This window comes from Doryrhamphus excisus, chromosome 8, assembly GCF_030265055.1.
Source record: "Doryrhamphus excisus isolate RoL2022-K1 chromosome 8, RoL_Dexc_1.0, whole genome shotgun sequence".
Classification (NCBI taxonomy): domain Eukaryota; kingdom Metazoa; phylum Chordata; class Actinopteri; order Syngnathiformes; family Syngnathidae; genus Doryrhamphus; species Doryrhamphus excisus.
The window spans coordinates 3,396,214-3,424,085 of NC_080473.1; the positions used below are offsets into that span (position 1 = coordinate 3,396,214).

General features: G+C 39.7%; 2 protein-coding genes and 1 long non-coding RNA gene across 4 annotated transcripts; 1 reads left to right on the top strand and 2 right to left on the bottom strand.

The window, feature by feature from the left end:
• Positions 1 to 181: 181 nt before the first annotated feature.
• Positions 182 to 13,585, bottom strand: tmprss4a (transmembrane serine protease 4a). 2 transcript variants are annotated; one of them, XM_058080815.1, is made up of 13 exons: positions 13,441 to 13,585; positions 7,350 to 7,401; positions 7,102 to 7,245; positions 6,732 to 6,884; positions 6,536 to 6,662; positions 6,336 to 6,458; positions 5,009 to 5,052; positions 4,485 to 4,644; positions 4,245 to 4,411; positions 2,651 to 2,746; positions 2,420 to 2,562; positions 2,200 to 2,352; positions 182 to 1,254 (listed from the first exon to the last, which is right to left on the bottom strand). In XM_058080815.1, the coding sequence occupies exons 3-13, from the start codon at positions 7,211 to 7,213 to the stop codon at positions 1,243 to 1,245; spliced, it is 1,290 nt and encodes a 429-aa protein (XP_057936798.1). In that variant the 5' UTR covers positions 7,214 to 7,245; positions 7,350 to 7,401; positions 13,441 to 13,585; the 3' UTR covers positions 182 to 1,242. The 2 variants fall into 2 exon arrangements, with proteins under 2 accessions (XP_057936798.1, XP_057936797.1); XM_058080814.1 differs by lacking the exon at positions 13,441 to 13,585 and adding an exon at positions 10,924 to 11,291.
• LOC131135023 (uncharacterized) lies at positions 1,675 to 11,885 on the top strand. Its single transcript, XR_009131518.1, has 7 exons — positions 1,675 to 1,717; positions 2,246 to 2,320; positions 2,447 to 2,579; positions 2,664 to 2,759; positions 4,857 to 5,074; positions 6,318 to 6,412; positions 11,151 to 11,885. It is a non-coding gene; the product is annotated as an uncharacterized LOC131135023 (long non-coding RNA).
• A 6,763-nt stretch (positions 13,586 to 20,348) lies between the features above and the next one.
• Positions 20,349 to 27,585, bottom strand: il10ra (interleukin 10 receptor, alpha). Its single transcript, XM_058080896.1, has 7 exons — positions 27,441 to 27,585; positions 25,899 to 26,007; positions 25,603 to 25,772; positions 24,445 to 24,590; positions 24,208 to 24,370; positions 23,115 to 23,233; positions 20,349 to 22,283 (listed from the first exon to the last, which is right to left on the bottom strand). The coding sequence occupies exons 1-7, from the start codon at positions 27,535 to 27,537 to the stop codon at positions 21,516 to 21,518; spliced, it is 1,572 nt and encodes a 523-aa protein (XP_057936879.1). The 5' UTR covers positions 27,538 to 27,585; the 3' UTR covers positions 20,349 to 21,515.
• Positions 27,586 to 27,872: the final 287 nt, after the last annotated feature.

Here is a 27,872-nt window from a genome sequence, read left to right on the forward strand (position 1 = left end):
TCTGCCGGAAAAAAATTAAAAACTGATTTTTGAACCACAAAATTTCGCAAATCCCGAGTTTGTTGTATTATTTGTAATGATTTTTTTTAAAATGCAAAAATCGCAGAAAATTGAGCAGCTACAATAATAGCACATTTTATTGACAAACATCTAAAAACAGCACACTGAATAAAAACCCAGATATTAGACATTATTTGGCAAATGTGTGTTTATTATTTACAAAAACAACTCTAAGATATATACAATAAAATAATGTGTGATCACAATTTACTATCTTAGATTATCATCATGTTTCCTAACTTATTTACTACCATCACTTTCTTAAACCCATAAATTGAACAATTCTTCAAAACTGAAAATGTGCACAGACATTCATTCATTCATTCATTTTCTACCGCTTTTTCCTCACGAGGGTCGCGGGGGGTGCTGGGGCCTATCCCAGCTGTCTTCGGGCGAGAGGCGGGGTACACCCTGGACTGGTCGCCAGCCAATCACAGGGCACATATAGACAAACAACCATTCACACTCACATTCATACCTATGGACAATTTGGAGTGGCCAATTAACCTAGCATGTTTTTGGAATGTGGGAGGAAACCGGAGTACCCGGAGAAAACCCACGCATGCACGGGGAGAACATGCAAACTCCACACAGAGATGGCCGAGGGCGGGGACCGAACCCTGGTCTCCTAGCTGTGAGGTCTGCGCACTCACAGACATTCAGCAAATACAAAATGTAAAGAATGTATTACCAATGTTATATACACAATTTGCAAGTTGAGACTTTAGTACATTCAGTTTGCTTGAATAATTTACACAAACAGTAATGTCAAGCAATTCTAGCTTTATTTTTTTTAACTTAAAGTGCTTATTAGAATCATTGTTTTGTGCTGTAAAACAATCTGTTTATCCATTATTGATGACTTCCACATCAATGCTTGCAACCATAATAATAATAAATATACAGTGCCAGCTTCCCCATGTTGATTGCAAGTAAACAAATGATGCCGGATGCTGGCACAATATATTATTCATTTGCATTGTTCTCTCTTGGCCTGCTACGAACACCTCAGTTCCCTCAGTGACATATAACGTCCACTCACTTGTGCCCTGGGATAGGATGAATGAAACCAAACTGAAATAAGTACAAATGTATATGTAAATGTGAATTCCTTTTTCATATGGTTCTTTAGTGGAAAAAGCACAGCTTCAATTTGCAGCATCGTCTTGCAGTTTTGGTTCCTCATGGGTTTTTCTGGATGAGAGTAAGATATCCAGGGTTGGATGAATCAGAAGTACAATCACTACAACATTAGGTACACACGCACAACACTTATAATAATATTCAGTTTTATTCAACGCATATCCGGTATTTGACTTTTATTTTTTTAGTATTTTACTCTGAAAGGCATCTCCCGGAAACATGCTGTTAGTGATGGGAAACCCGATTTCTTTCATTGACTCGAGTTCTTATGAGAAAATCACTGCAGTCAAGAGGGAACTCGATTCACTCGAGTCACCCAGTTCCATCCCTTCCCTTAATTTGCCCCGCATCTAATCACGCCCAGACATGTCACCCGGCTCGTAGCATGGGGTGAGTAAGTGAACGAGTACCCGTGAGTCCCGAATCAGTGTGAAATTCGCCAGTTTGAGCATTTCGTTCATGACTTGCACATCTCTACCGCCTGTCCTGATATTTCCGAGGCAAGATGGCGAACGTAAATATGACCCTGAGGTTTTACAATTGTTTTTTTGTTTAACTTTTCGCAAATTTAGCATAAAAAGGACATAACGCCCGATGTGATACGTTTTGATATGTATTTCAACCAATTTTGACCATGTTCATCCTCAATCTGTACCCACACGTTTGAACTGTAACTTGCCTAATATTGATATTTTCATTTGACTTTAGTCGTAATTGCTTTTATAGTGTGATTTAAATTTCACTTTGTATATTTACTATGTGTATTTACGCTTGAAAAGATGTCATATATGTGTATATGAAGTGTTTTTTTAGCTTAAATTTCCTTGGTTTTGAATGACCATGAGAAAATGTGTCATTGCCATGCGTTGATATTTAGTTACCACTAGGAGGCGGTAAAGCAACCATAATAAGGAACCTGCTAAGCTTGAGCTATTATTACTAACCTCTTGGAGTTTATGTTGTCAAATAGAGCATATTGTTAAATGTATGCTTTACCTCAATGACGGTGTGTATCCAGTTGAGCATCTCCTCCACATTGCAGTAGACGCCCGGACGTCTCTCCCTGGCACAACCCACACCCCAGCTCACCACCCCAACCAGATACCAACTGGATGAGGTGAAGTAGACCAACGGACCGCCACTATCGCCCTGACGTTCAACAGTTACATTTTACCATCAGTGTTTAGTGTTAAAACAATGAAGGTTGTGTTCTTACTTGACATGCGTCCACTTTCCCCTCCAGGAAACCGGCACAGATCATCCTGTCAGTGATGGAGCTGCCGTACACGGCGGGACTGGAACACTTGGCCCTTTCTATCAGAGGGATGTTGGCCTTCTGCAGCGATGGAGAAATGTTTCCTAAAGGCAAAGCAAGGGTACGCGGTTACTTTCGAGCCCCATTAGATGTTCTTTTCTTTTTAACGTCATCATGGTGCATTTTTTTCACCATTTTCTTCCAGGTAGCCCCAACCAGTCACCACCAGTGGGGCTGAAGCAGTGAGGCCGAAGGCTTTTGGAGGAATACAAACAGGCTTCTGACTCACTGGAAAATGGAGGTAGAGAAGGAAAACATCAACCTGTAGTTCATATTATTTGAGTCTTTCTGACCTTTGTTAAAGCAGCTGGTTGGACAAACTGGATTTGACCTTGAAGGCTTTCAAGCTATTTTTACACTTGTGGTTTGTTACTGTGGACGTCCAAAAAAAAACCCAAAACGATACATAGTGTGCACTTTGGTGAGATTCGCTGAGCATTCATACTGGTATTTTTGTCGACTGTGGAGTAAGAACATATGACAGAGTGTGACAGCTTTTGGGGCATAATTCAAATATTCCAAATCAGAACGCCATCTGCACTGTTGAACACTTTGGTTACTTTTACAATAATCCCTAGCCACTTTGAACTTTGAATTTTGTGGCTTCACTTCATTTTTCTTCAAAACTATCTTAATTAATACATCATTCTGTTGAATATAGCCTATTACAGTCAAAAATAATCATATTGAAACTCATTAACAATTTGTTTTTGCATAAAATACAAATTTTCAAGCATAAAAACATGGCTAAATGAACAAAAGGGATTCAAAAGATTAATTGTTATTGTTATATGTGCTATTCCACACTGGCCAGTAGGTGTCAGTAATGTTACTGTTATGTTTGGAGAGACACACAAGCACCAGGCTTGAGCTCCAGAACCGGCTTTTATTGTAGGTTTGAATGATCTCACAAGAAGCACAACAATCACAATAATTACAGGCTACTGGTGTAGCTGTAATCCACGCCAAGCTAAAACTCAACTCTGAAACCCCTGATGTCACTTCCTGTCCAGCCTTTAGATCCTTTGGATTTGTTTAAGCGGTCATAATGTAGTGGACTTTTGAAACTTGGTAACGGAACACACTTTTGTCTTTCATGTTGGCGGTGTTCGATTCCCGGCCAGTGTTGCGTCAGGAGTGGCATCCGGTGTAAAAACTTACCCAAAACTGTGCGACTCCTGACCTTGCCTTTTATAGAAGACATACACAAGAGGAACAAAGTATGATGTAGTGCTAATAATAAACATATTTTTAAATGAATAGCTCTCTGACAGGGCTGCACGGCGGATTAGTGGTTAGCGCGCAGGCCACACAGCAAGGAGACCCGAGTTTGAGTGGAGTTTCCATGTTCTCCCCGTGCATGCGTGGGTTTTCTCCGGGTACTCCGGTTTCCTCCCACATTCCAAAAACATGCTAGGTTAATTGGCGACTCCAAATTGTCCAATTGCCCTTCAGGGTGCACCCCGCCTCTCGCCCGAAAACAGCTGGGATCGGGACAGGGAAGCTGGGATCCCCGTGACCCTTGTGAGGATAAGTGTTTTAGAAAATGAATGAATGAACACTCTGACAGTACATCAAAACTGATTATTATTATTGCAACATTGCTGCACGTGTGTATAACTATATTTGCCCCTAGAGGGCAGGAATACAAAACAATCCAAGTGTCCATCCAGATACGCAAATGATTCAACCACTTCCACCATTAATATGTTTTGTTAGCTCTCACCTCCCACTTTGATGGGGCTGGTGAGTCTCATGAGTGCTATGTCGTAATCATTCCGGGCAGGATTGTAGTCTCCATTCAGTATGATCCTGTCCACAGAAGAACCTCCCAGGGTGCCCATGTAGGTCCGGCCTGACAACACTTTCCAGCGGCTCAGCTCCTTCTTACCGCTGCAGGGTAAGGGTCGGTGTGAGTATGAGTAAAATATGCGCATGACAACAAAATCCTCAGTACAGTACTGACCCGGCAAAGCAGTGTGCCGCGGTGACGACCCAGCGTGGGGACACCAGTGAGCCCCCGCATGTGTGCTGGCCTCCCTGCTGTAGGCTCACCTGCCACGGCCAGTCCTCAATGTTTGCATCCGTACCCCCAACAATACGATTCTGGCCCACCTGGCCACAGTCTGACAACAAAACACATTTTATTTATTATAATTTAAATGATTACAATGATTATCGTCCTCCTGTCGGGCATTCATTGACATACATGGACATTTTACAACTAGACAACCAGTCCTTGGTGACTGTGCTACTTTTAATCTGACGAGGCAAACCAAGTTTAACTGGTTTCTTTCAATTCATTAACACTTTTGTGCTCCTTCCTGTGTTTGCTCAGGGATTTGCTCAGAGCGGACATGTACGGGCCTGTCAGTGTTAAACCAGTCACACAACCGCACGGCGTCTAGCACCCTGGAGCCCTAGTCAACCATCCAGAAACCTGTAAACACCCCTAGCTCCAGTGGTTGTGTCTCCATAAATAGAACCAACCTGAACAGGACAAGGAAACCACCGCTCCGGATGTGCATACTCTCCTGTCAGAGGGAGGAAAAATGAGTGAGTCAAACACAAACAAGATAGCACAAACGTACAACAACTGTCATTTAATTCAAGAAAGGGAACAAAAACTGTGAAACAAAAGGGGGAAATTGGTAAGGAGTTTAATTGGTGACATGCAGAAAGCACAGAGTCAAACCTCGGTTTCCATCCGCCCCGGTTTCCACATGATACGGTTTCATCAGAAAGCTTGGGCAAAAAATATCTAACCTCGATCATAAATGCCAGAATTTCAGACATTTGCAATAAAAACGACTGCTGTAATGCAGCCATTTATTTCCAGCGACAAAGGAAGCTAAATAGTGGATGAGAATTGTAGCGGGGGTGTCCAAAATTTGTGGCCAATGCCTTCTTTTATAATCGGCTTGGGGCACATTGTGTAGATAAAATGAAACAAAAAGAAAAAAATTGTAAATTATACCAACAGGCATAGAAAAAGTTGAAATGTTGATACTAATAATAACACAAAGCTTTGTCTTTAAATACAGTATATATGTATATATTTATAATTTTTCAACACTTTTTACAAAATAAAAAAAAATATAAAAATATCAAATAGGTGGGAACTCTTACATACATTTTTATTGTCATCTTTAAGTTTTATTTTTTTATTTTCCAAACTAAGCACCAAGCTGCATGGTAAATGCAGACATGCAAATAATGCATAAATTACACAAAATTACATTAATTCTGGGACCAGCACAAAATCAGCTGTTTCACTCATAACTGTGCAGTGAACATAGAGTACAAAGGTCTTTGTTCTGTTTTACACACGCCCAGTCAGGATGAATATGTGACCCACTTCTGAGTCACAACCCACCAGTTGAGGATCACTGCTCTACCCCATTCATTCATTCATTCATTTTCTACCGCTTATCCTCACCAGGGTTGTGAAGGGTGCTGGAGCCTATCCCAGCTGTCTTTGGGCGGGGTATGGACTGGTGGCCAGCCAATCACAGGGCACATATAGACAAACAACCATTCACACTCACATTCATACCTATGGACAATTTGGAGTCGCCAATTAACCTAGCATGTTTTTGGAATGTGGGAGGAAACCGGAGTAGAATGGGGAGAACATGCAAACTCCACACAGAGATGGCAGAGGGTGGGATTGAACTCGGGTCTCATAGCTGTGAGGTCTGTGCGCTAACCACTCAACCGCCGTGCAGCCCAATGTCTAAAATTTCTTTCAAACCTCTTCCTGTATGTTCACCTGTGTTTTTGTGTCTTTTTATTGAAGGACAAACATGTCACTCACCGGTCGACTGTTGCCCGATCAACAGGAGTGCTGGCCGCCACCGCCGACCTGAGCGCAGCGAACGGTCCAGATCTCAGGTTAGCTAACAAGGTGTTCACTTGGATCTTGGTGCTGCGAGGGTCGCTGCCAACAAAGAAAGGACATTGTCTTATAGTTGTTACGTGAGATCACCGTCCAGTATTCCGTGTCTTAAACCGCACTCTGTGTAACCCAGCTGTGTGCACGCCGTCTGCGTGTGCCGCTGGGTCCAGCCTTCGCTGCACACGCTCCTCCACCCTGAGCTGGGATTGTACACCTGCAGGACGCTCTGGCGGGTCATGAGACGCACTGTAATGACAATGAGCGGTGAGAGCGAGTCATTTAAAAAAATCTCTTCAAAGAATTTCAAAGATTGACCTGGAAAGGTAGTGTTGACTTTGAAGCTTGACAAACAAGTTTTTTCATCTTCTCCTCCTGCACAATGGTCCGTTCCATCACAGGCTTTATCCAACGGGATGAACTTAAACGAGCGGGTGCAGAAGAAGTACTTGCTGTCTATCAGCTGCTTAACTGTAAGGAAGAGGACAGGTACATTCAAAGAGAGGATACAGTCATGTGGCAACTTGAGTTTTTTATTGTTGCCTTATGTTTATTGCAGCATGTTCCTCTTTTTATTGGCATTCTACACTGTGATGCCACACTATTTAAAATACCGTATTGGACATGAGCCCTACCACTTTGTCTAAATTTGTCTAAGAAAGAAAATGAATGTCAGTGTTTTACTCACTAAAGTACACGGCGGTGACCAATATCCCCAGCAGCACCACGACTGCCAACACGGTCAACAACACCTTCTTCCTCTTAGACGCCTTCTCTTTCTGAGTCTTTGGGGCCGTCATGGGCCTTCTGTGGCGGCCTGGCCGCGGAACCACTGCAGGGTGGGTCGGAAAATAATAAATGTGTGTATAAATGTGCCAAAAAAAATGTGCAGTACTACTCCTTAAATTCCAACAATGTGCCAATGAGGTGTTTTACCTGTGTGCGTCGGGTTCAACGGGCTTGTGCTTTCTTCAACTTGCTGACCAGTCTGGGGGCAGAATTAGAGGGTGAGCACATATGGAAACAACACAATTTTATGTTGACTTTTTCTAACACACAGCATTGTTGTATATTATGTCTTTCATTTGTAAGATGGAACGTGTGTACCAATTTAAATTATTAACAAAAAAAAATCCAGAATACAATATAAATCCCCTCACCATAAAATACAAATAAGTGAATAAATACTAATAATATTAATAAATTATAAATACAGCAATCAACATCAAGAATTTAAATAACCATACACTTTTTCACACAATAAATCTCTATATAAGATTGCTATATAAAAAGCCAACACAACTGAAACTATGTAACAAAATGATGTGCATGGGGAGATTTATTTGTTATCCTGTTGTAGTAGTCATAATAATAACTAGAAAAATTCAGGCAGAAATTTTAATGGGCATGCCACCTGTTGTGAAACTCTGGGCCAGCGTATTCTAGCATGCTAGCAACCTGCGTGAGTATATATTTTATATATATAATACACACACACACACACACACACACACACATACATATATTTGGACATGAGTAAAATAGGTAAAGTGCTAACATGCTAGCATCCAGTTCTACAGTCTCCCTGCATCATGCCATGTATGTATTTGTATTTAAACACGTGTACAATGTCAAAAAATTCTAATGGTTTGCATGCTACCACGTCGCAAGATAGCACATAAGTACTGAAAGTGCCAAAGCAGTGCTGTGGTGTTCTTATTTAGATGGGAGTAAAATGACTAATACAACAGTGAGCATGGTAGCACCCGGCAAGATATCACTAAATATCAAAAGTGCCAAGTCGGTGTGTCCATACATCACGACATGTATGCACTTAATTACATTTGGAGATGAGTAAAATATATAAAATGCTAACATGGTAGCATCTTGCAAGATAGCATTAAGTGGCTAAAGTACCAAGGCAGTTTTGCACTCTGCCAGCATCATGTCATGTACCTGTATGTATTTGTATTTAAACATGCGTAAAATAGCAAAAATGCTAACATGCTAATGGTTAGCATGCTACCACGTAGCAAGATAGCATAAGTACCGAAAGTGCTAAGGCAGTTTAGATGAGCGTAAAATAACTAATTTGCTAACAGTTAGCATGCTACCATCACAACATGTATGCAATTCATTTCTAGCCCTTGTGCTGTAGTGTTCTTACTATTATCATGCCATGTGTATATTCGCATTTAGACAGGACTAAAACGCCTCTTAATCCACAAATTAGGAGGAGGAGGAGGTGGACGACACCTCTTTGATGATGAAACACTGGGGACACTTTTGGGAAGACCATTCTTGGTACAAAGAACAGCTCCATATTTTCTTTCGTATTTCCAGTAATGGCGAGGTGTCCCATTGCATTTACAAATAGGTGCATTAAATGCCAAGAGTGGACACAAAGGAGTAATAAATCCTGCATACGCTGTCACGTTACATCCATGTGCCACCCTGAATGTAGCAGTCACTATGATGACTTCAGGCCATTTATGTAATCTATTCCCTGCCCGTGTCTTGAATGAGATGGGCTGTTAAAAATGCACAGAATGGCGGTGGGTGTTGTCGCGTAGTGGACTCCTCACCGAGGAGCTTGTGAAACATCTTTTCAAAAGAGACGGCGCTCACAATACCTTGAGGCAAGAGATCACATTTAGTTGCATAATTGTTTGTTAACAGTTGGTGTTTTGTGTGTGTACAGTAAAAGGGGTCAATTACACAGGTGCCAATGTGTATTTATGGCTTGTATTATATAACAATTTCCATAGTTTCATCCTATAAAGCACACATTCAGCTGATTCACTGCACACAACTGAAATCTACACATGGAAAAAATAGATATTTATATTTTTTATGACCTTGATAGACCAATTACGTAGGTTGTACTAAAATCTGAGGTATACTGTATTACCTTGCTACCTTGCCTTGCTATTGCACCGTGACTAATATAAACAATGTCATGAGCCCTGCCAACACAGGCACAGTAGTAGTATTTTGAATATTATGAAGAAAAAAATAAAATTGTAAATTTGTTTTTAAAATAATCATAATTTGCCATTCTAACTATTGTGGAAAAAACTTGAATAATGAAATAATAATAATACGACATTGGAACCTACTGTATGCCCTGATTAGCGTGATATTTGTTTTGTTTACATTTACATTTAGCATACAATCAGGTGCATCTTGTTGCGTTATTAATACAGTGGGTTCTTCATGTATTTATTTTTTAATTTTTTAATCACAAAACGTTCTTGTTAGTTTTAGTTAGTTGAATGACCTCTCGTTCATCAATTACAGCATATGTATTTATATGTATTTCGAATTGTTCTCTGTTTGTAAAACTATAAAAACGTGTTTCGGTTAAAGTCCAGCCTTCTGGAATGGACTCTAACCAAGGTTGCCCTCTACTTTAACATTACATTTGACAAAGTCATAATCTTATGCAAAACATTTTTATGACCAGAATAAAGCAATGATCAGAAATAAAATGTTGAGTACCTTGTGAAGTTTCACCAATGAAATACCAGTTTTACCAATATAAAATACGTCACATCAACCACCCATGTATATTAATATAAGTGAGTGAGGCAATGGCTGCTGGTCTCAGACTGGATTGTATAGGATAATGTATATGCCCTTTTGTATGCTATGTACCATATGGTAATTCATTTCATTTCATTTTATTGTATCTAATCCATCTTCAGTGACATCTGAAAGCACAATTAGGTTACAGTAGAAGCCACCCTGCATGATAAAAGCACTGACAATGGAAGCCTCGATTGAACCAAAGTACAAAAGGACCTTTTTGAAAAAAGTGCATATGACATTGTGGAGGAGCTTGTGTTGAGTGCTCACATTGAACATTAGCGCTCACCTTGTTGTGTTGGGGGTGGTACTGTTGTGCATCCTTAACACTTTCAAAGTAATTCAAGTCTCTCTTTACAATAACTTACATAAAAATACAGTATTTACTGAGGGTGAGGGAGGGTCGTTCCTCATGAACTACTGTAATTTTGTATACCTTGTTGTTAAGTGTTACCGTAATCTGAAAAAGGAGTTCAATAACTATTCCTATGGGCTACATTACAGTAAGAAAGGACAGAAATGGACTTCTTATGATCCCAAATTATGAAGTTACTGCATGTTACTGCAGAGTTTGACCCTAACCCTATGAAATTATCAACTAAAGACATTTATTATAGAAGAACATGACTCAGAAGATACACATATCTATTTATAGACCAAGATTGCCACACCTCAAACTCTTATTTCATTAAAAGGACATTAGCTCTGCTAAAACATTAAGACTATGACGGCTGTGTGTTTAGGAGCTAGATAGACAGCTATCTCCATAGTGGTGAACCAGTATTTGCAGTCCCGTATGCAGACTGGTTGAGCATGTAAAAACCCATCACCACTGGATGTCTTTGTGTTTGTGAACAACGTGCATAATTAGGTAATGATTCTAGTCAGTGGATTCTCATGAGAGAATCAGCTCCATACTTACCCACATGATGCAGTTATCAGTCAGCGTTAGGACCTATAAAACACTGTCGCCCCCTCTTTGGAGGTCGGACCTCTAGAACGTCACAGTCCAACGAAGACGCCTTGTCCTCCTCCACCGCCTAGCTTCAACTCCTGAAAGCTGACTTGATTTTATGTCCCCTCCACTTGTCTTGTCCCTCTTATTTTCTACCTCCCTTTGTCTTTCTACCGCCCTGTAACTAAATCCAGGTCCAAGGGTGTCGGACAGCGGCCCTTTCGGCGACCGCAGGCCTGTAATAAAGCACGCCGGTGCGTGGCGTTAAGTTTCGACGCTGCGCAGATTCAGAGAGAGAGAGACCTGTTTTGGAGTGGCTGAGCCCTGCTTACAAACAAAACCAAAGTATTCCAGGTAACCTGACACTTGAAGCCGCTTCTGTCATTGCCTACCTGTGCGCCTTTTTCACTTTAGTCCCTCCCCCCGCATACACCCACTCCAAACTTTTCATCCCTTTTTTTCGAGCCCAGTGGACAAATTGCAGTCTGTTTCTTTTTATAGTCTTTGCAACTTATCATTGCCTCCAGCGCTTACATTTGAAATTATACCCAAACATCCACACACACAAATAAATGCACAAGTTCCTGTTGAGTTTTTTTTCCCCAAACCCAAACCCAGATGATTTACACGAGTCATACCAAAACACTTAAACTACATCACATAATCAAAACTGCATTTTTTACAAACTGCATTTTTACATCCACAATAGGCTACATACACCACACACCTTTAAACCGCAGGTGTGTTTACTTGCTCGTGTTGTATTGACAGTCAAATCATGGTATTAACTGTATGATCCTGGATGACTCACAGTACTCCACGTCTCACATTGCACTACAAAGGTACCGTAAAACGGGGTTATAAGGCGGGATAATAAGGGACAATTTTCGGGTTAATAAGGGACAATTTTTGGGAAAATGTTTTAAATGTTATTCGGTTAGCTTAGTTTAGCATAGCATGCTAGTGCGGCTATGAGTGTTGTGTTTTACCGCTTAGGGTTGGGTTAATGGAACCTAACGTCCCCACTCATGTCATGCAAGTTCTGGGTGAAACCCCGTCAAGACACATTTCTGGCCTTCAGAATAAGAGAGCCTTTCACCATCATTAACCTTAGAAATTGGAATTTCATCAATGACTATGTCTTCCTTAACAAAAAGCACAAACTGTATTGCACTATGTGTTATTGTTCCAATTTATATATATTTAATTATATAAAACTTCAAAAATCTAATATGAAACATTTTTGTTGCCAATATTTTCACTTGCAAATGAATATCAGCTGCAAATATCGACCTCCTTGACTCATAAAAATTGGTATCGGCCCTGAAAAAAAAACATATATGTCGATCTCTAATCCATATACTGTACACGTATCTGATACTTACTATCTAATTCATTTACATTGATACCTCAGTTTTTGTTATTTTGTTGTAAATCATTTACAGCCCACTCCCCCCAAATGAACATGAGCATGAAGAAAAAATAAATTTTATAGCAAATAATTATAGTTTTACATAAAGAAAAAAGAGCTCAAATATAAATAATTATAAATAATTCATAAATCCAACTCATTGTTGATACAAACTTACTGTATATTCTGGCGAGATCGAATCCAATAATGTTTTTCACCTTTATCAAAGTGCTGGCATGCACAGATTTCTTTGACCCCATGGCTGGTTATTTAGTTGTGGCACTCAATAAAAGAAATGTACTGACAGCAAGCCAGCAATGAATACGGTGCATTATTTGGCCACTCCATTTCACCGAGCGATACAATACGGTTTGTGTGCAATATTAAAAAACCCAAGGCCAAATTTTGACAAAGATCAAAACCAACTATGGCATACAAAAACCATGGTTTGAGTTATGGTTTAGTTTATGTCGAACATGCTTCACAAAGAAGTACATCACATTTTTACATTTACACCATTCAACATGTCAGAAAAGCAGCATCTTATTCAATCTTACCTCGTCAGTGGTTCAGCAGTTAATGAGTGTTCACTTCCTGCGTTGACATGTTTACCATTCTTTTATGTGCAATTGTAAAGTGGGCTTGCTTATTCAGTCATAAAGTATAAATAAAATAGATGAAATTGACATTGATTGTATGGAATATATTGGATGCTAAAATCTGTCTTTCTAAAATTGTCTGGAGAACAGAAATAAAATCATATCACATGGCCAGCTATCAAATACACTGATAAGGATAACTTGGATGGTTTTATGAAAGATATTTGATTTGAGGGCGGATCAAAGGTCTTTTCTGAGTGTTCTAAGCATGTCGGGATACGCAAATTCTGCAATAATAGAACTTTAAACAGCGAGCTCAAAGGTGTGGGACCACAATTTACTAAATAAACTTCCTCCCCGGTACCCAATATAACAAAAAGCATTATGCATAGGCATAATGCATAGATATTAATGATACAGAACGCAACAGACATGAATACAGTTCATAGAAGTTGGCTTTATGACCACCCTTACCTGGAATTTAGCTGTCAGCCTGCGACACTTTGTCCAATCTGAAACTTAGATCGATGACGAAAACTATTCCTTGTCACTTCTCGGCAAAGTTGAACTTAACATGCTCTCGCCACGTCCTTGCGCCGCTTGAAGCGATGGACCGACATCCTCATCCAGGTGCCCAGGCGTGCCTTTGTGTGACGGGATCTTTATCTCATGGCCACAAGAGGAAGTGCAGCTTTAGTGGTTACAAGTCAAGCTTAAAAGCAGCACCAGTTAATGATTGAAAGCTCCACATTTCACCTTAACCTGGAGTTAAAACATTGTGGGCTACACCCACTCTGTCGCACAGATACACACACAGTTTACACATAGTTGCTTTGGAAAGTAACATATCCACCATCAATGCTTCACCAATACAGTGTGTTATACAGGGTGTTTACTATATGATCATAATACAAATAATGTACACACAATACAACAATTGTAATTGCTACGTTGTACTTTTCCAGTAAATGGCTTTTTTTCAGCCAAATAATGTGACGCGCCTACCTCATCGTTCACCTTAAGTGAACTCCACTGATAGCAGTTGATGTCACTGCAGCCATAATGATAAGATGCAAGGACTTAACCCATGAACCGTGTTGTGCTTGAACGAGTTCAAAAGTTCATTGAACATAGTCATATTTATAAAAACATTCAACTGAACACAACATATTTGGAAGTGAAGAACTTTAGGGCGCACACGTTCAGATGATGTGAGAATCGGCGCCACGGGTTAGGTCCAGTTGTTACCTGACGAGAGATATTTGCAGTCCTACTACAACAGCATGTTGTCGCCGCCTACATTTTAGTAGCAAGGGGCGCTACACATGCTTCACACTGCATTACCCACGAAGCATTGCGCACACTCGCGTAACAAACCAGCAATTCTTAAAGAGGCGCAATTTTCGGCACATTGTATTACGTTGTAAAGCAGCTACATATGCTAACCCTCACAGACAGCTTTCTAGATCTTCCAGATTCTGCACCTCTTTCTGCAGTATTTCCACGGACTTCCTGCATCCGACCCAAACAGTTTAATTTACTCCTCTGTTCTACGTATGCCCGCTGTAATTGGGCACACTCCCAAATGCTCCCGAGGACTTCCGGGTACTTAGCTCCGTGTTTACTGAGTGCAGGCAATCTGCAGCCCAAATAAGGATGTCCAGATCACATTGATGTCAGTAGAACTCCTTAAAACCTAACATGTAGACGCATCCAAAACTTCTTTCATGGCTCACTTCCAAATGCACAAACCTTATTCTCTTCTCGTTTAACACGTGAATACCACATCGTGATTTCATTTATAGGTCAGAAAAGTGGAAAAAGCATAATAGGGCCCCTTTAATTGAAGCCCTGTTCTAGAGGAACAGTATCGGGGAAACAGTAAATACAAAAATAGTGTCCGTTGTCCACACATTGGTTCCATATACAATAACTTCATCCATTTTATGTGATAGAATTTAGGGTCTAGTACAACTGATTTCATTCAACAGGTTTTTTTTAGTTTTCTTTTAAAAACAAGATCGGTCCTTCATTCTCACTTCTCACCTAAATTTTTAAAAATGATCTCAACATTGAATTGGTTTGAAATTGAAATGGTGAACTACCACACTAGTGTGTGGACTGAATTTTTAACTTTTTACAACCCTGCCCACGAAGGAAATACTGGTAAGCTACACAACTTGACAAAAAAAAGCAAATTAGATGAAGATATGTTTTATCGTTTTTTTTTTTTTTTTTTTTAACTGATGTGCCGTAACTGAATTAAAAAGAAAAGCACATAGTATGCTAAAATAACTGCTCAAGACGTGGCCTTACTGTCATGATGGTGACTGATTAACTCCACACTGCACAACTCTGATGACTCAGACTGGAAAATATACATCTTTGTGTGTTTGTAATTAATGATGTAATCATTTCATTTATTTCATATATCAATTCAAAAACTGCGTTACAGTGGACCCTCCAATCTGTTCACTTTGTTCTGTTGTTCTGTCTTCAAAACAATAACATTCACCATCGTAAGATACTTTATTAATTGTGCAGTTCATGTTTTTAGTTACATTTAATATACACTTGTTAACTCCTGCAAAAATAAAATATAAATAAATGGTGGACGAGTGGTTAGCGTGGATGCTAGGTTAATTGGCGACTCCAAATTGTCCATAGGTATGAATGTGAGTGTGAATGGTTGTTTGTCTGTATGTGCCCTGTGATTGGCTGGCCACCAGTCCAGGGTGTACCTGGAATGAAGGTTATATTACAAGAGAAAAACGATTCACAAGAATGTAGCTGAAATATTTGTTAGAAAAAAGAATGGAAAAAATGAGCACAACACAAAGCTTCCAATGGGGGATGTTTTTTTCTGTTTTTTTTTAGGCTGGTTTACAAAATGTAAAATACCAAAGTGACCCCCTCATGCTTTTCTTTTGTATTTTTCAGTATGTGGCCCTCGGTGGTAAAAGTTTGGTCACAAACAAAAAACACCTGCACATAAATCTTATCATTAGCATGTAGTACCTCAGCTGTCCAACAGGGGTCCACACCCCACTTGCCACCTGAGTGAGGTGTCATCACCTGGCCAGCTGTTCAGGAAGTGCTTAAGAGGGAAATACACACATTCTGCTTCTTTGAGCGCTCCAAATGATCGAAACAAAAGGTCATGCGTCTTGTGGATATTGTATCAGAGTACTTTGAGGGTAAATTAAAAAGAAAAAAAATGCTTGATGACAATAATGCTTCACTTTAGAGAGCTCCATTTTCACATTAAGAGAGGAAAACACCAATAGGAAGGCAGGACAGAGAAAGCAGGTGAACCGGTTTTTAAGAATGCTTGGTATGGGGACGTCACCACACAGACGTAAGATGTAGGAAGAAAAGAGAGGCGAGAATAATCGGGCTCATTATTTACGTACAAAAATCAATATTGACATTTAAGTTACATTGAAAGAGGAGGAGCGACAGACGGGGGCTACAAGAGCTTCGGATATGGGCAATAATGGTAAGCTGTGATGTGCTGTGACTTTGTATGTTTGTCATGCTACTCTTTCTAGCCCATTACTTACAGTTTATGTTCTTACAAGCTTGCCCTTTAATTTCAGGTATGAACAGTTAAATACTTTAACATAGTCGGATTGTATTATTGAAGCAATACAGTGAATGTGACGTTTCCATTTCATGATAGTTGATAACTTTAGTGCCCCTTAAAATGAATGTATTATTATTGTTATGCGGTGAAACCTCGTTTTTTGTCAGTAGAGTTGCCACTTTGCAGTTCAAATTTTGCAACTTCACTCTATCATGGTTTTTCTAAAATATATTTTAATACATCACACAATACATTATTAGACATTTTGTTTTGCCTAAATTAAGCATTTTCAAGCCTAACAATGACTAAATCAACTAAAATGCATATATCAGGCATTCAGAAGACGCAGTCAAAGACGTTTTGATGATATGTGATGTTCTACACCGGTCACTAGGTGTCAGTAATGTTACAATAAAGCACCAGATTTTATTAATTTTTATTATTTCACAACTGCCGCAATTATCCTTAATAAAAACACAAGCTGAAACTCAATTCTAAACCCCAGACATGACTTCCTGTCCAACCACCACTCAAGGAAACACATTTTTAGCAGCACAAATCTCATTTTATGTCTCAGATGGCTTATTTACTCTTTTTATGGTAAGTGTAAAAGTCGGGTGTTATTTCATGTCTAGAGGGCTCTATTAATGTTAAAACCACATTTAGAAGGTTGGAAATACATTTTCTATGCTCTATAATATTCGATTTATTTAATTTTATAAGTATCCTACTTTTGCTGAAATTCACTTATCACGCTTGGGTCTGGAACCAATTAACAGAGATAAATGATAATACCACAACAGGAAATAATGTAAATCAAATTACAATATTCAAAAAAATGTAAATATTAACCCAAAAACTTTTATTCAGTAATGTACATGCACAATACATATAAATTATGAATTTCAATTGTTTGCCTTTTATTAAAGACTCACAATCAGAGGTAATTTCAGATTTTGAATACGAAAACCGAGACGTATGAAAACCGAGGTACCACTGGAAAGGGCTAACAATGTACACTATCGCTCAAAAGTTTGGGATCACTTTGTTTTCCAAAGAAAAACAAATTTTCATGCATTTCACAAACATTTTTATCCATTTCACGAACAAAATGAATTTTCAAAGAAGGATCTCCATTTTTGCATAGAGGCCTATTATCAACAACTGTCAGTCCTCTGCATCAATCTCCTGGTATGGCTGCTAATCCAAGTTCATCATTTTATAAGGCTAATAGATGATTAGAAAAGCCATCTAAAAATCTAAACTAAAACTAAAATCTCTTACCATGCTGTTAACTACTCCCTTCAGAGAGCAGCACAAACTGGGTCTAACAAGGACAGAAAAACGCTGCACAACTGTGCAAGAGAGTGTGTAGTTTAAGACAAAGATGCCTCACAGCTGCACTAAATAGTAGCCATCAAACACCAGTGTCAGTATCAACAGTGAAGCGGCGACTTCAGGATGCTGGACTTCATAGCAGGACTGCCAAGAAAAAGCCATATCTCAGACTGGACAAAAAACATTTCCAAGTCATCCCAAACTTAGGAGCGGTAGTGTATTTGTTGTTGTCATGCTGTATGCTGTAAATTGCAAATTGCCAGGAGCATTGTACACTTGGACAAACTATGGTGTCCTCTTAAAGAGACACTTCAGTTCAAATAGATGCCTGCTCCTGTCTGCTGCTTATTGACTGGATGGAATGCAATCAGCTTTCTGTGTTTGTGTTGCTAGGCAGCAGGGTTAACCCCACAGCGGTCGGGGTCGCTGTAGGTTTCGGCATCCTGGCCATCCTCTTCACCATCGGCATTGTGCAGTTCTGCCACAAGTACAAGTGCAAATCCTGCAAAAATTGTTGCAAGAAGAAAGGTGTGTGTGCGAGTGGAAAAAAAAGAGCCTTGACTGCTACTATTCTTTATCGATCTATACAATTATGTTTTTTGGTCTCCGCAGAGTCATTCACAGACAGAATGCTGGTGTAAGTAGTCCATCAGCATTATGAAGGGTTTGTGTTATGTCATACGTGCTCACTGGCTTCAACTTTCTCTCCACAGAAAGGTCGGCTTAAAAAAGTCCCCTCCTCCTTTCACCATTAGCAGCAGCTTCAAAAGATGAGGCGTCTGTACGCTGTCTTCAATATTCTGTATATTCTAAAACAATATTCATGTTGTAGTGCTTGGTGTTTGAAATGAATGAAGGGGATTTGTGTGATGCTGGACTGATGTCACTATGTTACTGTATATGTACATACACACGGCCGTGTTTTAATGTATTATCAACACATAAAGAACACATAACTCCTGTATGTAAATGAAATGAAAATGAATGCTGATCATCACAAGCAGTTTTCTTGTAACTGGAAGTGACTAACCTCCATATTTCACACTTCTTTTCACGCTTTTTGGCATTTTGTATACGCTGAGACGGTTATGACTCATTGGTTTTGTCGGATTTCTCAGCTGATATTTAAACACCTTTAATGTCTTAAGGCAGGTGTGTCTCAACTTTTTCCACCAAGAGCTACATGCTGGCAGATGAAATGATGCAATGGCCACTTTGACATTTACACCACACCTATTTTGGGTGTTTTTTCTTCAGATATTTCAACATAGATTTTATTGTATTTATTCCCATAATAGCATCATTTTTTCATTCATTCATTCATTCACTCATTTTCTACCGCTTATCCTCGCGAGGGTCGCGGGGGTGCTGGAGCCTATCCCAGCTGTCACCCTGGATTGGTCGCCAGCCAATCACAGGGCACATATAGACAAATAACCATTCACACTCACATTCATACCTATGGACAATTTGGAGTCGCCAATTAACCTAGCATGTTTTTGGAATGTGGGAGGAAACCGGAGTACCCGGAGAAAACCCGCTGTGTGGACTGCTCGCTAACCACTAGTCCACAGTGCAGCCCAGCGTAACTTTTTCCACAACCTAATTTTACAAAGATTACAACTTAATTTTTTTCGTCATAATATTACAACGTTTGAAAAATAACATATTCTGTGCCACAAAAATGACATTATTTGTCCTCATAATGTTAACATTGTTACCATTTTTTCTTATTCGATACACCTATTTTAGAATAATTTGACTTTATTTCCATAATATGTAACTTTTTCCACAACATAATGTAATGGATAGGCTCCAGCATACCCCCAACAAGCGGCATAGAAAATGGATGGATTTATGGACGGGTACATTCTATGGGATGTCTACTTCTTTAAAGCAGGAGTGACGACTAGAAAGCGGAAATGATTTCTCTTGTTGTGCAGAAAACAAAGCACTCGTCATACAGGAACTTGACAGGCCAGCTTTCGTGACACATTAGGTGATATCATTAAAATGTCCCAAGCCAGCCAAAATGGGGGTTGAATTTAGTTTCATATTCTGTTATACAGTGGTATGAAAAAGTTTGGGCACCCCTGATAATTTTCAAGATTTTCCTTTATAAATCACTGGTTGTTGGGATCAACAATGTTAATTAAATATATCATATAGCAGACAATCAAGAATAAAGAAAATCAATCAATCAGTAATACATAAATATAACAGTAATAATAAAACAGCAAATAATAAAAACTTAAGAAACCACATATAGTAGGTGGTTTTTCTGATTAAAATGAACAAAGCATTATTAGAGCCCTGTAGACATGACAAAACACGACTATAGTCACATTTATACTCTTTTTATTTACAACATATTGCGCAACTGCAGGGTCTTGAGACACATGCTAACTCGCAAACTAGAGAGCTAGCGACCTAAACGGTAGCCTCCAAGTTATTTCCTTTAAACTTAAAAAGCCAAAAACTTACCACTTCCACAGGGATAGGGAGGATAACTATTAACAGTTATTTAAACTTTAACATGAACATTAATCAAATGTAATATTTTTTTCTGGGTACATGATACCATACAGCATCCATATCAAACTTGCGCGGGTCGCACTAACATTAAACTTTCATATCAAGGTGGGGGCCTCAAACTAGTGTCCTGGCCGCATGTTTGAGACCCCTGCTCTAAACCATGATGTTGAACAATCTTTGCTTTCAGGTCATTTGACAATGTTTTTTAGACTTCCATGGTGCTACTCTTCAGATAAATACCCTTTCTCGTGATTGGCTTCACTTGTATGTAGGCCAAGGGTCAGTGACCTTACCAAACAAATTATGCGTTCCAATAATTAGTGTTAAAGATATTGAAATCAATAAAACAACAAGGGTGCCCAAATTTAGGCACCTGCCAACTTTTTTGTTTAAATAATTATTGCACACTGAACTGTAAATCCTATAAACTTCATTTCACGTCTCATCTATCACTGTTTTCGGCTGCTATATGCTAAATGTAACTGATACCATAAAAGGAAAATCTTAAAAATTACCAGGGGTGGTCAAACTTTTTCATACCACTTAAGTGTTGACAAAAAGTTCTTGAAAAGTGCTGTTGTAGAGTGTGGAGCTAGCATTATGTATGTATTTTTGCTGTCATTTTAACACTGGTCGTGAGGAGTTTTCACATTTGAGGTCGCTAGCAACCTGACTTGAGACCCATCTGTCAATCAATCTCGGTGCTCACCAGCCTTCGGATGATCATGTTCACACTACACCAAATGAATTGTACAACGTGTAAAATACATATGTATTGTATTTAAACAAATATTTAATACAAGGACAAAAGAGACACATTGACAGTTAAATATAATAAATAACAAAAATGCAATGGGACGATGGACAAGGTAAAAAAAAACAAAGCATGTAAATAATTTCCCCCAACAGTTTCACTTCCGCCCCACTTCCCCTTTGGCAGATGTGAGGCATTTGATCACACCGCGCACTGAATGTTTTACCAACAAGCTGTCTTTCCTACATACTTTTTCCACTTACCCGATTCACATACATTCAAGGTAAAATGACTTGAATTCCAAAGCAGCAACTCTTTGCTTTTCATAGAGGATCATCAGTCAGTGTTCAACTGAAGGTCACACAGCGAGATGCCCAGAGAGTTCATATTGTGGTCCATTTCTTCTCTCAGAGCTGTCAGCAATGGGAATGCCTCCCTTGTTTTCAAGTCACTCATAGCTGCTTTACTGTGTCTCATACCATCGAAAAAGTTGTTCATGCCTAGCATCTGATTTTGAGTGCTTTCAGCCTCGTGGGCCATAAGTCCGAGACACCAAGTGCACTGAGCTGCACCAAAGCATATGCACGACTGAGGTACAGCCCTGTAGCCGGAGACCGCTTCGGCTAAAACCCCATCAGGGAGGATCTGTTTAGATTCCTCGTCCCCAACGTGATTTCTTAGGACGGGGCTCTGACTGTGATAACTCCCCAATTTTCCTGTCGCGGTCAAGAAGGAGGAATCCAACTTACACCGGAGTCCCACCCCGCTATCCTCCATCATCTTGTCGGTATCATTCTGTTGGGGATAAACTACCCCGTTGTCCCTGGAACACTCCGGTCCTCCCATGCTCCCGCAACCGCTATCCTCCTGTCTCCTTGGCCTTTCAGTGGACACCAGACTCACGCCGCTGTCCAGGCTGGTTCTCCTGTCTTTGTCCGCTTCAGCATCTTCCTCCAAAATGTGAAGTGCGCCCGGGTTGTTGGACATTTCTTTGAAAGTTTTCACTTCTGTTCTGGGGCCGGACAGGAACCAGCCTTTGTCGATGACCACTTCCATAGTTCCCTCGCCGACACTCAGTGGCTGCCAGTCACGTGCAATGCATTTCTAGAAAGAGAAGATGTCATGAGAAAATTATAAACACATCCTTTCATTCATTCATTCATTCATTTTCTACCGCTTATCCTCACAAGGGTCGCGGGGGTGCTGGAGCCTATCCCAGCTGTCTTTGAGCCAGAGGCAGAGTACACCCTGGACTGGTCACCAGCCAATCACAGGGCAAGACATAGACAAACAACCATTCACGCTCACATTCATACCTATGGACAATTTGGAGTCGCCAATTAACCTAGCATGTTTTTGGAATGTGGGAGGAAACCGGAGTACCCGGAGAAAACCCACGCATGCACGGGGAGAATGTGCAAACTCCACACAGAGATGGCCGAGAATATGAAGTATATATACTATATAGGACGTACTTGTCTATAACCTGCAGGTGTCCATGTTGTATCACAGGATATTTACACAGAAAGACACACTATAAACATTGCAATCCTACCTACACTCTGTGTTCCCAGCATCATTCGTTAGCTCTGGTGAAATTTTTAATCGTAGTTCAACAGTTGTAGTAATTCCACACTTGATGAAACTTACTTAAAGATTTGTCAGATAAAAACACGATCGCGGCATAAAACAGAACGCACTACTTTTCTGTTCCTGGAACTTAGCCATAAATGATGTGCATCATTATGATACAGGGTTCAAAGCGTGAGAAAAAAGTACCATTTTGTAGTGTAGTAATTATGGTAGTCCCGCTCGTACCTTTGCAAAGACGATTGTATTTACCAGGAAAGTAATCCCACAGGAAGTAGAACCAAGCACAGTAGGAGTGCATGTTTTGCCAAATTTTCGCTTGAAGAGAATGTTTTATGTGCATACCAGTGCAGCAGGCGTCTTCGCTGGGCGATTCATGTGACAAAGGAGGCAGATTGCCACAGCTGATAGAACAGCCAGCATAACCAAAGTCGTCAGGGATGACACAGCAATTATGAACCACTCTGTAACGATGCAAAACACAAGTGTTAGCTGGCGTGAATACGTTTAAATATACTCAGGTCTTTGTTGTATACAAATGTACGTAGGGCCGCACACTCAGAAACAAAGGATGTGGGGGCCATGTTGATATTTTTCATTTTGTAAACAGTTTAAAACAGGGGTCTCAAACACGCGACCCGCGGGCCAAATGTGGCCCGCAGGACACTAGTTTGAGGCCCCCGCCTTGATATGAAAGTTTAATGTTAGTGCGGCCCGCGCAAGTTTGATATGGATGCTGAATGGTATCATGTACCCAGAAAAAATGATTACGTTTGATTAATGTTCATGTTAAAGGTTAAATAACTGTTAATAGTTGTCCTCCCTATCCGTGTGGAAGTGGTAAGTTTTTGGCTATTTTAGTTTAAAGGAAATAACTTGAAGGCTACCGTTTAGGTCGCTAGCTCTCTAGTTTGCGAGTTAGCATGTGTCTCAAGACCCTGCAGTTGCGCAATATGTTGTAAATAAAAAAAGTATAAATGTGACTATAGTCGTGTTTTGTCATGTCTACAGGGCTCTAATAATGCTTTGTTAATTTTAATCTGAAAAAATAATTTGTCTACACACCAACTATATGTGGTTTCTTAAGTTTTTATTATTTGCCGTTTTATTATTATTATTATATTTATTTATTACTGATTGATTGATTTTCTTTATTCTTGATTTGTTCAGTGGAACAGTGGAATGTTTTATCAGAGCTTTTATTTTAGAAAATCGAAACCAAAGCACTGAAAGAGTTTGTATATTTTTCTGTTTTTTCTTAATTCGTTTATTTTTTTTTTTGGAAAACCTGATGCGGCCCAGCCTTGCCCAGACCTTAGCTCCAGTGGCCCCCAGGTAAAGTGAGTTTGAGACCCCTGGTTTAAAAGCACATCCACAAATGGCCCTTGGGCCTCACTTTGGAAACCCCAGCTGTATAAGAAACCATAGTTTTGCCAACCTTGTTCTGGAAGTCGTAGGCATTGTTTTGGCGATAAATCGCTCGTGGATAGAGCGCCGTTTCCCTCCACCATGATGCTCACACAGTACTCAACCCCCCAGCGGAGAGATGTGAAGGTTTTAGAGCCCTGATCCAAGCCATCTGTCAGGTATGCTATGGTCTTCTGTAAGACAAAAATGACAAACAGGTCAATTCATTATACTACCTTCAACATTTACTTGTTACTAAGTTGATTACCTTGTCATCTTGACCATTTTCCTCCAAGTACATGATGTACGTAACCCCAAAGGGAAAGAGCTTTTTCAGGACAGGTTTTTGATGAACATGGACTGTGATGGTGCTAGATGTAGCATACAAGGTGAAGGATGGAGGCTGCAGGTTGCCTGTAAGATAAGAAAACATGTACATTGTACATTTCAACTGGAATAATATAAACCTAGCTTTGAACAACACAATTGTGTTCTATACCGCCACTGCTTTTACATTTATCTGTAGATGTATCTGCTAGAGGGCGGCACGGTGAGCGAGTGGTTAGCGCGCAGACCTCACAGCTAGGAGACCAGGGTTCAATTCCACCCTCGGCCATCTCTGTGTGGAGTTTGCATGTTCTCCCCGTGCATGCGTGGGTTTTCTCCGGGTACTCCGGTTTCCTCCCACATTCCAAAAACATGCTAGGTTAATTGGCGACTCCAAATTGTCCATAGGTATGAATGTGAGTGTGAATGGTTGTTTGTCTATATGTGCCCTGTGATTGGCTGGCCACCAGTCCAGGGTGTACCCCGCCTCTCGCCCGAAGACAGCTGGGATAGGCTCCAGCACCCCCGCGACCCTTGTGAAGAAAAAGCGGTAGAAAATGAATGAATGTATCTGCTAGATTTTAAAAACTGCCCATTTTCTTTCTCTCCTGCATCATCAGGATTCAAAATCCAGATCCAAACCCAAACTGATTCAAATTTTCCTCGGCCTGTGTCCTAACCTTCATCAATTCAGTGAATTTAACGTTTCACCGGAAACAGGCTCGGCTTACTGCTGGCAATGCGAACCAAGTTTCTGCTCTGGTTGTACAAGGACCAAATGGCACGTAGTAGCCACCAATCGCGAGGGACACAGTCCAATGCCTTTGAAGCACATGAAGACCGGTTAGGTAAACTCCCATGTGCACTTGCGAGGGTGTAGAACTGGTCTAGTGGTTCGCGGCATTGCACCTTTTGTAGCCGAAGCTAGACTAACGGTCGTAACGGAGTGTGATACCCCTATAGTTGGAACACATATCGCCTAACAAAACATACATAACATAATAAGACCTAACATTAACTATAGATAACAATAACAAAATAACAGTGTCATATTGTACATATGACATAACATCACAACATCATATCTAGTTTTGCTTACTTTCATTTGGTAGGAATTTCTTCACCGTCCACTCAGACGTGTTGTTTCCGTCTACCGTCTGAACTGCGACCTTATAGGCACTCGTGTAGTCATGTATGAGCCTACTTAGGTCACAGTAGGTCCTTGTGATCCCAGTGCAGCCGCCAACCACGTCCAATTTGCCAGAAAACCTGTCAGCTCAAATCACCTCTGTCAATATGTGAATTATGATATTACATAACCAACTAGAATTAGCATAAATGTTATTAACAAGTACTGTTGTATGATTGGAGTTGCTACTGCGGAAGATAACATACTTGGCTAGTTGTACATTGTACAGGATGTCTGATGTGGCGTTTCTCGGTTTATTCCAAAGGACGATGACTTCGCCATCTAGAACATTCACTGACAGTTTGACACCCTGTCCTGTTGACAAAAAAACAAAAACAAATGTACAACTAAATACAAAATAAATACAGTGTCCTTGCTTGATTTGTTCCAAAAAGTCAGACAAGACAATTTTTCCAATAGGAAATAATAGAAATTCAATGAATCCGCTCCAGCACCCAAAAATATGAAGGAAAAAAAAAGGTTTATTAAAGGACAGTTATACTTGCAGAAATGAAACTGAATTCAACAGTGTTTTTCACCTTCTTCATCAAATTATCTCTCATCTAATTATTTAGTAGTTGTACTAAAAAAAATTGAGTGAGTGATTCAGCAAAGTATAAGGTGCTTTGTTTGCAGACAACATAGTGCCTAAATGAATTAATAAATGATTACTGTTTTGTCATCGAATACGGTCTATTATTATAAATAAATGGAATGTTTACACACAATCTTGGCCTAAATTAATCATTTTCAAGCACAAAAATGGCTAAATGAATGAAGATAGAAATATAAGACATTCAAAAGATATGATATGAAGTGTAATACTCTATTTGTGACTTGTTGGAAAGAACACTTATTGGGTAATACATGTGAAAGATGACTATAGGGGTGTTATGTCATACCTACAGGGCTTTAATAATGATTAAAAAAACATATTTTGAAGGTCATAAACAGGTTTAAGCTGCTCTGGCAACAAAAGTATTCAATTTGTTAATATTGAATCACTTATTGCGGTCTGGTCTGGAACTAATTAACTGCGCTAAATGAGGGACAAATGTACGGGGGCAAATGGCCTCGTTTTTTACGTGCAGTGCTGTATGAAAGCTGACACAGTATATGAAAATCATGGTAAATTTAAGCTATTTTCAACCAATCCCGAACCACACTTATTATACTATTGTGGTCTTTTACTACTTCAATCATATTTATTTATTTAACAACCCAATACAATACACTCATATGTGACTTTACTCATCTGTATACACTAGTCATTATTTGCACTATGAACCATTTATCATTGCACTAATATTAATATATCTGCAATATGTCTGCTCCTGCATATGCTCCTGTGCAATACTATGTGTTGTATATATCTTGTTAAATTGTCTTTTTTACTCTAATTTTATATATATTTTTTTAACTTGACTACTGCACTGAAAGGAGAAGCTCTCCAATCTCGTTGTACATCTTGTATAATGACAATAAAGGCCATTCCATTCCAAAACATTACAGGGAAATCCATTGATGGAATGATATTTCATAACATTTACAGGATCTCAAATAGCTCTTTTTTCTGTTTCAATTTCAAGGTATGTTTAAGTTGTAATTTGTTTTCAACATGTATTTGTCACGCTAATGTAAAATTAAATCAACTACTATAATAGAACACATTATAATAGAATAATAGAATATATTTAATTTGACATTGATCCTAACTAGGATACTTCAAACAGCAAAAGCGTCATTACCTGACCCACAGATGAGTTTGGAAAGAAGCATGAAGGCAATCAGTAGTGTCTCTTGGCTCATAGTCACTGATGTCATCGTGGAGTTACAAAGTGGCATAATCCTCAAAGCCCCGAGAACAGTACAACCAAAGGGACATGTTTACCTCGCAGCACCAACTGATTCTGAAGGGGAGATTCTGCTTCTGCTCTTTCAAACCCTCTCTGTCAGATGACACGTTTCCTGTTGTGACGCTCTCGCTCTCTCACAAGTCCCAGCAAGACTTTATCTTCCTCTTTTTTTTAGTTTCAGCCCTCGCCTTATACACATTTGAGTTGATGAGGTTTTTCACAGAAATGTTGACATGACACAGTAAACGACATTTGAGTTCCTCTTTCGGCCATCAAAGATACACAGCGAAACAGCCTGTTTGTGCCTCTTGAGGCCAAGAGTCT